Here is a 13,089-nt window from a genome sequence, read left to right as displayed (position 1 = left end):
CTGTTAGACTGAAAAGTAAGGTTGGTAGAATTAGAGAAAAATGGATGAATAAAGATATTGAGATTCTTGTCAAGAATAAAAATGAATCACACATTAGATATAAACAACCGAATTCAAATGAATCTCTTGAACAGTATAAAAAGTCTAGCGGCATTCTTAAGAAAGAAATCAAGAAGGCAACGAGGCAATATGAGATAGCCTTGGCAAATAAGGTTCATAATAATCCAAAAAGATTCTATTAGTACATTAAGAGCAAGAGAGCAACAGAAGAGAGATTAGGACACCTTAAAGGTCAAAGAGGTGATCTTTGAAGAACCTCAGGTGATGAGAGAGATATTAAATGAATATTTCATGTCAGTTTTTACTGTGGGAAAATAAATGGAGGCTAGAGAATGAAAGGGAATAAATATTGGCACTTTGAAGGCAGTTTACATGGCAGGAGAGGAAGTGCTGGAGGTCTTAAAAATATGAATCTCCAAGACCTGATCAAGTATATCTCAGGACTGGAATGTGGCTAATGTTGTGCCTTTGTTTAAGAAGTGATATAAGGAGGAACTTGGGAACTATAGACCTGTGAGTCTGACTTTGATGGTGGCTAAGTTGTTGAAACTGATTCTAAAAGATATGATATATGTACATTTGGACAGGCAAGGAACGATTAGGGATTGTCAGCATGGTATTGTGGACAGGAAACTGCGTGTCATAAACTTAATTGAGATTTTTAAGGAAGTATCCAAAAAGATTGATGAGGACAGAGCAGTAGACATTGTTTACTTGGGCTTCAGTAAAGTTTTTGACAAGGTTCCACATGGCAGACTAATCAGTAAAGTTAGATCACACAGGCTTCAGGGTGAGCTTGCCACTTGGGATACAAAATTAGCTTAACGTCAGGTGACTTAGAGTGACGATAGAGGGTTATTTCTCAGACTGGAGTCTGGTGATCAGTGATGTTCCACAGGGATCAGTGCTGGGTCTGCTTTTTTTTGTCATTTATATCAAAGATTTAGATGAGAATATAGAAAGTACAGTGGGTAAGTTTACAGATGACAGTGAGATTGGTGGTATTGTGGACAGTGAAGAAGGTTATCCAAGAGATCTTGATTAATTGGATCAATGGGCTGAAGAGTGGAAGATTAAGTTTAATTTGGATAAATGCGAAGTATTGCATTTTCATAAAACAAACAAAGACAAACCCAGTTAAGAGTCGGGCCTTGTATATTGTTGTAGAACAAAAGACCTAAAGGTTCAGGTACATAATTCTTTGAAGGTTGCGCCACAGGTAGAAACGGTGCTTAAGAAGGTGTTCAGTACACTTCATCCCTCAGACCTTCAAGTACAGGAGTTCAGATGTTATGTTGAGGTTGTACTGGATGTTGGTGAGTCCTCTCTGGAGCACTGTGTCCAGTTTTTGTCACCCTGTTATAGGAAGGGTATTATTAAGCCGTAGAGGGTTCAGGAGAGATTTAACAGGATATTGCAGGGAATGAAGGGTTTGAGTTATAAGCAGAGGTTAGACAAGCTGGGACTGTTTTCACTGGAGCATAGGAGGTTGAGGAGTGACCTTATAGAGGTTTATAAAATCATGAGAGGTATACATAAGAGGTGTCTTTTCCCTCAGGTACAGTATTTCAAGAATATGGGGCATATTTTCAAACAATTCTCATAAAATATGACAGAGATCCTATATTTCTGTTATGTGATAAACATTTATGTTCTTTTGTTGAAGTTCTTTGGCAGCCTCTTGTGAATGTGTCTGTGACTAATCACCATGGTAAACTAATAGCAAATATTACAAGTTATGATTGATCAAGCAAGATTTTACTCTGAGATCTGATTTGTCCAATATTCCCATCAGTTGAGGGAAAAGATTTTTAAAAAGGATGAGGAGCACAGAGAGTGGTTCGTATGTGGAATGAACTTCCAGAGGATGTGATGGATGCAGGTACAATTACAGTGTTTAAGAGACATTTAGATAAGTACATGGATACGAATTGTTTGGAGGGACGTGGGCCAAATGCTAGCAGGTAGGACTAATTTAGATTGGGAACATGAATGGCATGGACTGGTTAGACCGAAGTGTCTGTTTTCGTGCTATATGACTCTATTTGCAAGCTGCCTGTCACTGCACATTGAGCATCATCAGCTCACCCAAACTGAAGTCTCAGGACAAGGTTCCAGTCACCTTGGATTAAGATGAAAAGAATTTTTTTGAGTTCAAAGTATTTGAATCTTCAGAATTTTCTGTTTCAGATGATTATGAACTCCCAGTTAATGAACACACTGAAAGCTGAGAAAGAAAGACTTTTTTTGGATAAATGAAGCGATATAGGAAAATGGCAAGAAAGTTGAAGCAGAGGATGAGCTGTGATCTTGTTGAGTCATCTCTCTCTTTTCCGCATCTTATGTTTTTAGGAAAATGAGATCCATCTTGAAAAATGATTCAAGATGTTCTCAAATGCCATTGGGTGATTCACTTCAGCTGCCAGCCAGTTAACACTTTCCCAAACTAAATTCAGTCAAGTTTTCCCGCTGAGAAAGAGGCGATTCAGATTATCGTACCTGTGACAGCCCTTCTCAGAAAGGACGATCAGTTTTTTTTTAAAAAGAGCAACTATATTTGGAAATCACCAAACTGGACCTCCATTTTGAAGTATGATGCCTTTGATCAATATGTCTAATTCAACTATTTTGCTGTGTTTTAAATTTTTTAGCCGTATCCCTTTTGAAAGTTACTATGGGCTTAATTGTTTGCAATACAACATTTCATCTTCTAGCAACTCTCCAAATAAGAAAGCTCGCTAATCCACTTCCTTCATTTTAATCTTAGACCTAATCAGTCCTTGCCTTTCCAAGTACATGAACATCCTTTCCCTCAAAATTCCCTCCAACAACTTGCCCATCACTGAGGTCAGGCTCACTGGTCTATAGTTCTCTGGCTTGTCCTTGCCACCCTACTTAAACAGTGGCACCACGTTTGCCAACCTCCAGTCTTCCAGCACCTCACCTGTGAGTATCGATGATACAAATATCTCAGCATAGGGCCCAGCAATCACTTCTCTAGCTTCCCACAGAGTTCTAGGGTATACCTAAACAGGTCCTGGGGATTTATCCACCTTTACCCGTTTCAAGACATCCAGCACTTCCTCCTCTATAACCTGGACATTTTGCAAGATGTCACCATCTATTTCCTTAGAGTCTATATCTTCCATATCCTTTTCCACAGTAAATACGGATGCAAAATACTCATTTAATATCTCCCCCAGACTCTAGGGCTCTTTGTCTGCCTTCTCATAAAGCAGAAATAGTTTTTCTCAAGTCAGTCCATCAAAACCTTTCAAGATTTTGATCAATATGATCACACCTTTTTCTCATCCTTTCACTTTTGAAGAAAACTATTTTCTGGGATCATTCTCTTAACTCAAGATTCTCATTGTTTATTTGATCTCAGTGAAAAAAGATCTTTTCATCCTTCCTAACATAAGACATTAAAAGCAGACATAATGTGTTATTTTACAGCTTCAGCAATTTATGTCTGCTCTCTGTCCTTCATTTTCAATTGAGCTGTCCATTCCCAGTACTTTACATTTTATTACATTTGGTAAATATTTTTCCTTTTACTATTGTTATAATTCCAGCCTATGGGAATACTGGACAAATCAGATCTCAGAGTAAAATCCTGCTTGATCAATCACAACTTTTATTTTTGCTATGTGTTTATCATGGTGATTAGTTACAGACATATTCGCAAGGTGCTGCCATTGTACTTCAACAAAACAACATAAAAGTCTATCATACAAAAGAAAACAAGATCTGTGTTACTCTTCATAAGAACTATTTAAATTGGTGTTACTATAAATACCGGAAATAAAGATTACCCCTTTTACCCCAACAACAACCTTTCAGATACTCAAACCTCAGTAAATGTTTACCATGTTGTCTCTCTGTTGTTCCTTGTTCAGTTGATGTAGGTGTCATTGGTGTCTAGAGCTTTCTTCTTACTGACTTCTAAGCATCTTCAGAGCAAATACATGGGTCTCTTCAAATATTCCATTTCCAGCAATTTTTTGACCTGTATTTGTATTAGTTTAGCATGCAGCTCCACTATCTAATGTCCACAGATTCACAGATAATGTCCACAACTTTCCAGATGGTTTTCTCTAAAACAAATGTTTTTCAGCCCAGCCACTTTTGGAAACTGTTGTTAACAACACATCTGCTTCTATGGACCTTTCCTCTCTAAATGAACCTGCACACTGCATTTTTTTCAGAATAGTTCTGACCTTCTGTGACACTGGATCCCTATCACAAGGCAACAGTTATTTTTCATTTTACCATATTTTAATGGACTGAACTGTTCACTTCAAGGGTTTAATTGTTTTATTAAAAAGCATGTAAACAAATGTCCAGACACACTATAACTACAAACAGAACTTAAAAATGAAAATTAAAACTATATCTTCTCCCCTCTTAATGCACAAAAAATAGAAATACCAATCAAACACAAAGCTATACATTGTTCTTCCATTTTAGACTTTAGGTTTTCAGACAGTAATGTAGCATGAATCTCAATGCAACATGTATAACAGCAACAATTAAAGAAAGTAAAATGAAAGCAAAATACTGTCGATGCTGAAAATCTGAAATTAAAACAAAGTGTTGGGCACTGGAGAAACTCAGCAGATCTGGTAGCATATCTCAGGAAAGAAACAGAGTTAATATTTTGAATGAAACATGACTCTCCTTTGGAAGAAGTAATAGTTCCAAACTTTTTTGTGCAGGAAATACAGTTGTTATAATAACAAAACGGGGGGCACTATGAAGTAAATGTTACGCGTTTTTGCATGTATTTGACAATTATGGGTAAATTGATATTGTTTTATGGAACATGTACCTGCAAGAAAGCATAAACACAAAATGCCAGCAACAGGGTTCCAGAAAATAAGACGAAGGGTGTGTATGATTGGCCTGTAGAGACAGGCCCAACTAAAAACAGGCACTAATCCAAAATGTTAGAGAAGAAATTAGATCTGTACAAAAAAACCTCTCTATCGATTGCAGCTAATTTAGTGTACTTGAAACCAGTAATATAATCTAGGAAGAAAGGTTCATTATGGAGTGGAACTCATCAGTTTACTATCAAAATATTTGAGACATTAACAGTAATGTGCAATATTACATGTAATTCTTGATCATTACTTCCATAAAAATGGAACAAGACTGATCTGGTTAAGTCCACAAAGCCAATTTAAGATGATCATCATTAGTATATAATCTTACACCAGTGTGTTCCAATAGTTGTCCTCATTTCTCATCTCATAACTGTCATGCTCCAGCATGTTTTTCTTTTCATTACCTGGAACTAGGCTTCCCTCCTATTTGTATAAGTGAGATTGCTTCTTTGTGCCAAATTGAGGGTAGCTTTGTGCAATGTTTTAGTGCCAGTTAGAAACTTGGTTCAAATTGCCTTCAAATGTATTTCGCTCAAGGAGTTTTTCAACTTGTTGCCAGTATGAAAACAGACAGGGATCAAGCACCCCCATAATAAAACATCCATTTCAATGGTAATTAAAACTTTTTCTCAATACCTGATTTGAAGTTGAATAGCACTAGTTTCCTTTAGAACTCTAATGGCAACAGAAGTTTTATTTATGAAAGAGATAAGAAAGGACTTGCATATATGTGGTTGTCTTTCACAACCTCAGGACATTCCAGACCAATTTGGAATGAAAGAACACCTCAGTGCTGCACTGTGCTGTTAGGTTTGAGTGTGTGTTCAAGACTTTTATATTGTATTTGAACCCTCAACTTTCTGACACATTGGTGATAGTAACACTCACTGAGCCTCAGATGACATAGAATTTTTCAATCTACTAGAATAAATCAATGGGCATGTATTTAATTCATTCTAAGTGATATTTTAAAGGAAAGTTTGGAACTTTCAGTATGTTCAACAGTGGGCAGAATCTTCCCAAGCCCAGTTGCAAAACATTTGGTGCTGTGCACATGTCCCAAAGAGCTACCTGATATCAAGAGCATCATGTTCCATCTTCCAGCCAAGTGTTGGACAGTGAGACAAGATTCTTGCTAATGAGCAGTGAAAGGCAGATTTGCATTCAGCGATGTCCTCCAAGTTATATAAATTTACATCATTGTTATCCATTCTCTCATGCCATTTGATATAAACTAGATGGTAACAATTCCCAACTGGAAAGTCAGAGCAGTAACCTGGTAACTCCAGCTCACTGGTTGCTCCTCAAGCTCAGGGTATATTCTGTGTGCAGTGCTGCACCACCCAGCCCTTCGCACCCTTTCCAACAGGTTCTCCAACTCCTCATCAGCAAAGTGGGTTGCCAATTTCCCTTCACCTGACATGTCTAAGGCAATGGTCAGGAACCCCATGCTCAGCAGCTGCAGACTGCCTGCACATGATCAGGTGCATGGCTGGGCTTTAAAGATGGTATTGGTGCCGGCACCTTCGGAGGTCTCCACACTCGCAATACATCTGTTTGTAGTGGGTGGGAGAACACAATGAGTAGGGCGGGGAGATGGGGGAGTGGTTGCGAGGAGGAGTCACAGGGATGTGGTGTATCGGGTGTAAGGCATGGTAGAGAAGAAAACTCAACAAGGTTCACAGAAAGAACCCTCCATGAAACTCACTGGAATGGTTACTTGGCTGATATGTGGTAAATGTCGGGGGAAGGTGTGTGTGTGTATATATATATATATATATATATATATGCATGCGCACGTGAAAGTGTTTGTGTGTGAGAGAGAGAGTGTGTGGTCTCTCAATATTTATCTCTCCCTGGCATGGAGTTTCATGTAGGAGCGTGCTTTCCCTGTGGCAGATGTCCACATTAGCATGCCTAGGATCAGAGCACAATTTAAGCAAAATCATGAGTCATCCCCAAAACCGATGTAGGAAGGGTAATTGATGACTTGAGCTCAAGTCCCCAAGGTTTATTTCTCAATCTCAAGTGTTCTGTTTTAAAAATATTTATCTGAACGTCCATCTCTAGTCTTGAGTAGGGAAAATGATGAATAGTATCATTCAGCATGGAGACAGACTCTTCGACCCCACTCATCTGTGCTGACCAGATATCTCAAACTGACCAAGTACCATTTGCCAGCATTTGGCCCTAATCCACCTAAATTCTTCCTATTCATGTATGTATCCAGATGCCTCTTAAGCATTATGATTGTATCCACCTCCACCACTTCCTCTGGCAGCTCGTTCCATACGTGCACCCCCTCTTCTTACATTAATATTGCACACCACAGTTACAAGGCATTTGTTTTTAAATATCTGGAATGCAAAACTGAGACTCCTGGAATGATGTTATCCTGTAGCAACCTTTAAAAAGGATGGAATGTTTTAATTGCCTGTTAATCCTCTCTCCATAATATTCCTCAATGGAAGGCTCAAATTGGAGAGAGGTATAACCAGCTAATCTGATATCCTTTCCCTTCGTGCCAACAGCCAGAACATTCAATTATGCCCCCTTGTGTATAGAAATTCACACTTAATTTTGAGGTGAATAGTGGGGAACAGAAAAGACTTTAGAAATGTGGCAAAAAAGACTAAAAAGGCAATGAACTGGTAATAAACAAACATGATCTGAACCAATTTTATTCCACTTCTATCAGGCTCATGGAAATACTGCATTGCATATGGCTGCAGGTCTCCAAAATGAGAGAAATCAAGAGAGAATAATCAAACTGCTGTTATATCATGGAGCTGATCCCAGCATTCGGAACCTGGAAAATGATCAACCCATTCATCTGGTGCAACCGGGAGAAGAAGGAGATCGGGTGAGAAAAAGCAGATGAATAATTCCCTTGTTGGTTTTATTTTTTAAGTCACTCCTCCATTCTTGTAATGACTTGGTGTTCAATGGCATTACCATCACTGAAACCCCTATTAACATTGTGCAAGGTTTACCATTGACCAGAAACTGAAGTGGAATAGCCATATAAATATTATGGCTACAAGGTTAGATCAGAGCCTAAGAATTCTGTGGTGAGTAACTAACTTCCTGTATCCCCAAAGCCTGACCACTATCTGTAGCTCTCATATTCAAGGAACCAAGGCAAAAGCACCTCACTTGATGAGCACCACCAATATTCATTCCCTTTATCATTGATGTATAGTGGCAGCAGTGTGTACAAGATGCTTCTTCAACAACACCCTATAAACCTGCAAACTCTAATATCTAGAAGGACAAGGGCAGTACTTGCATTGGAGCACCTTCATCTGCATGTTATCCTCAAAGCCACATCCAGGCTGTCTTAGCAATATATATTCTGTTCTCTCACTGTCAAAGTCCATGAATCCCCTTCCTAAAAGCACTGTGGGTGTCTTGTGACACAAGGACCACAACTGTTAAAAAAGACCGCTCATCACCCCCACCACATATTCAATCAAAAGGCAGAAAGGGTGGGATGTATAAATAAGTGATGAATCTACTACTGCTCCTTTTGCATCCTCACTGATGTCAAATTTCACTAAAATGTATTTAAAGGTGAGCGCACCAATCTGTCATTACACTTAATGACCAGAAGAGTCCATCACAATTTACACCAGGGGTCCCTAACAATAGTAGACTTCATTCACTTACTGTAGCAACTCTGTCCTGACAGATTCGACATTTGCTTTCATAATAGGATACTCCTCCACTGCAAAAAAGGGGAATTGTCCTCTCCTGCATCTCCTGTAACACAACTTCTAAAATCTTCCTGGGTAAGCTGATGAGGATTTCCTATAGGTGCATAGTTTTACCAAATGTACATAATGATTCTGGAAACAGTAATCATTTTCTTAGTTATGTCAACAAAACCAACCTCCCATATTATGTACATATCACCACTTCAAGGGCAAACAGCAAACATTTTTAATGCTGTTGCTTCACTAGACGTAATGCATCCACCCTGCTGCTCATTTCACCCGCTCTTCATGTGCAACAACCTATCAAATTGATAACACAAACTTACCTTGCTAAAATTCATGCATCTAGTCTAACTTGATACCAGCACAAATCAGGATCACTGGATGGTCCAGACCTACTCCTGCTAGCCAGTCTATATTAACGGCAATGGTATTTGGAATATTGTGTATATTGCTAAAATATTGCTCGTTAACTGGTATCAGAATATGATCTTAACCAATATAAGTGAATTTCATCTATATTTTGGAACTTATTGTAAACATCTTTATGGCTCTACAGATCAGGTACCTCTTGAAGAAAGGGAGAATTGGAACAGGATCAAACCCTCGAAATGCTGCATCCTAGAAATGTAGTCCCCAATCTGGACTATTCCCGCTATCTTCACTCCTGCGGAATGAACATGTACCTTATATTAGGAATGTCTTAATGTGCATTCATATGTAAGACTTCAAGGTGTAGCTGCCACTGTACTTTAATACATCGCAGTATCACTTCCAACAAATTACTGGAACAATCTTTACCTTTTTAGCACTGAACAAGCATAAGGGCAAATTTGTTTCCATTAAAAACAACATTTGTTTTTAACACAGAATTCTATGAAACTCATAATTCTGATTCAATTCGGAGAAAGATTTATATAGTCCCTTCATAATGTAAGCATGCCGTAAAACCCCTTACAGCCAAAGAAATAGCCTTCATTGAGCTGATGGATTGGGAATAACACAGCTCAATGATAAATTGTATAAACAAATTATTTTTATCCTTTAAGTAAAAGCAGTTTTTTGAACTCAATGTAAACCTGACTAGTCAGTTTGATCATTGAAAATTCAATGTACTGTTTGTGATTGGCAAAAGGAATCATAGAATCCTTACAGTGTGAACAGGCCATTCAGTCCAACAAAGCCACACTGACCCTCCAAAGAGTAACCCACACAGGCCCCTTCCCCTACCCTATTCTTACATATTTACCCCTGACGAATGCACCTAACCTACACATCCCTGAACTCTACTGGTAATTTAGCATGGCCAATTCACCTAACTTGCACATCTTTGGACCACCCAGAGAAAACCCATGCAGACAGAGGGAGAACGTGCAAACTCCACACAGACAGTTGCCCGAGGTTGGAATTGAACCTGGGTCCCTGCTGCTGTGAGGCAGTAGTGCTGATCACTGAGCCATTGTGCTACCCATAATGATGACTCAAGGAAAACCTTTCCAAGTAGTGCATGGTTAGAGTCTGGAATGCCCTGGTTGCAAGTGTGGTGGGGCTCAACTCAATCATGATTCTCTGAAAGGAATTGGATAATCACCTGAAGGGAAAATAATTTGCATGGCTACAGGTAAAAGTGAGGAAGTGGGACTAGCTAGATTGCTCTTGTTGAGACCTGGTAAAACCATGTACGGCTGAATAGACATCTTCTGTAATTATTCTATAATAGATTCTTGATTACTTCTAATTTTCAAATAACTAAGGTTTCAGGGAACTTTAATGCTTTGGTTAAGGAAATCCACTGAATAGCAAGCTGTCCTTGAAGAATGTTCCATTAATATTGTTGAATAGTTTGAATGTGTGCTTGCCAAGAAATGTATTGCAATTCTTCGTCTGCACACGTTCAGTAGCAATTTATAGCACTTTCATCAATGGCAATAGTGTTCCAGATCCTGTATATCCAAATGTGTTACCCAGACAACTAGATACTTTGCAACAATTACAAGGATTGCAGTCATAAAATACGTTTGGCAGTTGTGAATACATTCCTACTGCAATTTTGTTTTGGGTCTTTTATTGTTCCAATTAAAGGAAATTTAAAGAGATATTGTTAAAATGATTGATAGAGAAAACTCAAATAAACTATTTTTCAGTCAGTAACACCATTATAGCTTCTACCACACATCAACAAGATTTATCAGTGGCAGAGACTGTACTAACATGGTGGGATGTTTTCCAAGATTTGAAATAGCAAAAGAGTACAGCAGAATTCAAGCCACAAAAACACTGAAAGGATTCACATTGCCCTTATTCTACAAAATTATATCCAACATATTTTGTATTTTGAATTAAAACAGCTGGTTCATACAAAAACAAGATTATTTTATTGCCATCTACCTTTTACTCAGGTCTAAATCATGTTACATTATGTCTACATTATTGTTATTATTTATATACCAGCCTATATTGACTTCAGCTTAGGACATCGCTTATAAGAAACTATATGGTACCAAGGCAATGTCTCTAGGAACTTGTTTCTCAAAGGAGCAATCCCTGTCTACACCCAAATCTGTGATTTTCAGTTAGAAGCAGGATGTTTCTTCATAATTTCTATGAAATGAACTGTTGATTGCCATGCAATCTGAATTACTTACATATTTGTATCTTTGTGTAAATCAGATGTAATTACACTGTATCAGTGTGGCTGGGCTTTTTCACTTGACAGCTTTTGGCTTTATGATAGTATGCATTATGACTTGAAAAGCACGCAAGTGTCATGACAAAATATTTGATGTGCTTTCTTATTCTGCAATGATAAGCAATACAACTTTTGAACTGCATGCAGTAATATCACTTGATCATTTACGGGGCAAATTAATCACAATCAAATACCCTAATTCATCGCAATGCATCACAGGGCAGAAACTGGAAGGCATTCCCTTACATTAAACTCATGTTTCTTTCTACACCATCACTTGCTCCACAAATGTATACGTGATGGACTTGTGCTTAATTTCAATTAAGTTGAATCAGCCAGAACCTATTCCATGGTTACCCTCCCAATAGGTTTAAGAAAGAAAATGGAGAGGCCTCTCTTCCATCTTTCCAAAATGGTTAGACAGTTATAAATAAGATACAACTACTTTAAAACAATTATTCTGATTGGGGTTTGCAGTTATTGCTGTAATCTTCAACCAAGTGATATAAGTTCTTGTGTTCAGATAACTTTAGCTAGACTCAGCTGAGTTCCTGATGGTATGAGAGCAAAATTAGCCCCAATTGGGCACTAATTAACTCACCCTAAGGATCAAGATTTACTATATTCACTATTTGGTATTTTTAGCAGTAGTTCACAATTTCACTACAAATATCAAGCAAATAATGTCATTCAGGGTCTCTTGTGGCACAATGGTGATATTCCCCAAGTCTGGGGCAGAGGGTCCAGGTTTAAACCCTAGCTGCCACAGAGATGTGTCATAACATGTCCAAAGATATTAGAATTAAAAACCATCCACCGAAGCAACTTTAGCCAGACAAATATGCCAGTGTGTCCTGTGCATAATAATTGATGTGAATCTAATGGGAGCACACAGTTAAATAGTGTAGACAAGATGAAGCTTCCTTCTATTTTAAATCCTTGCTATCCTTGGGAAGGTTGGACGCTAACATCTGACCCAGAATTATACCTGTGTTTATTATTCAGTAACAACAATCCTCATTATTACAGCCATAAGATTCACCATTAACTCTGAAGCTTTTGCCATTTAAAGAAAAAATGTCTCTTTACTCTGCTCCTCATCTAGGATTGAGCCAACTTTTGCATCCACCCCTTAGTACTTAGGTTTGGAAGAATATTTTTAACATAATATTACAAATTAAATGTGGCACTGTTATTCTGATGTTTTACAATGCTTTCTGTATTTATTTTTGTTTCCAGTTTGGAATTATTTGTTACAAATAGCTTTGTAATTTGTGAGGGCAATGGAAAATAATTAAAAATTGATCGTATTCTTTTTTTTAAGAATATAATTTTATTGTGAATGCACAATGTCACATTTTGCTGGTTTAACTGGCTTTCCTATGTGTATGCATATTAAAAATAGTCATAATAAATCTTAGCATACAAAGAATTTTGCATTTACTGACTCATGCTGTTAAATTTTCACTTGTGCTTTTACTTGATTTTAAATTGTATTAGAACCGAGCCCAAATATAATGCCAGTGAAGTTGAACATATGTCCAATGTCAATGCTATTTCGAAAAGAAATTGTATTCTCCTGTAACTTTGTCCTTCTATAATGTGTAATAACTGCAGCCTAGAAAGTAGCCTATACAGCAAAGTCTACTTTGAACTAGTCTTTGTCAACTATGAAGGAAATGTATGAATATGACCTGATGATGAATCACAATCTGATTCCTCTTTGTCTGAGTAA

At 37.8% G+C, this 13,089-nt stretch overlaps 1 protein-coding gene across 1 annotated transcript in view; it reads left to right on the top strand.

The window, feature by feature from the left end:
* The window catches only part of LOC132829525 (NF-kappa-B inhibitor delta-like), a 74,539-nt gene extending 65,210 nt beyond the window's left edge, over positions 1 to 9,329 (top strand). The window contains exons 11-12 of the mRNA XM_060846745.1: positions 7,648 to 7,812; positions 9,225 to 9,329. Of these exons, the coding sequence (XP_060702728.1) occupies positions 7,648 to 7,812; positions 9,225 to 9,290 (231 nt within the window). The 3' untranslated portion in view covers positions 9,291 to 9,329. The remainder of the gene's footprint in view (positions 1 to 7,647; positions 7,813 to 9,224) is intronic.
* Positions 9,330 to 13,089: the final 3,760 nt, after the last annotated feature.

This window comes from Hemiscyllium ocellatum, chromosome 29 (assembly GCF_020745735.1).
Source record: "Hemiscyllium ocellatum isolate sHemOce1 chromosome 29, sHemOce1.pat.X.cur, whole genome shotgun sequence".
In the NCBI taxonomy this organism is placed as follows: Eukaryota; Metazoa; Chordata; class Chondrichthyes; order Orectolobiformes; family Hemiscylliidae; genus Hemiscyllium; species Hemiscyllium ocellatum.
Note: the sequence above shows the minus strand (reverse complement) of the source record. Positions and strands in the feature narration are given on the sequence as shown.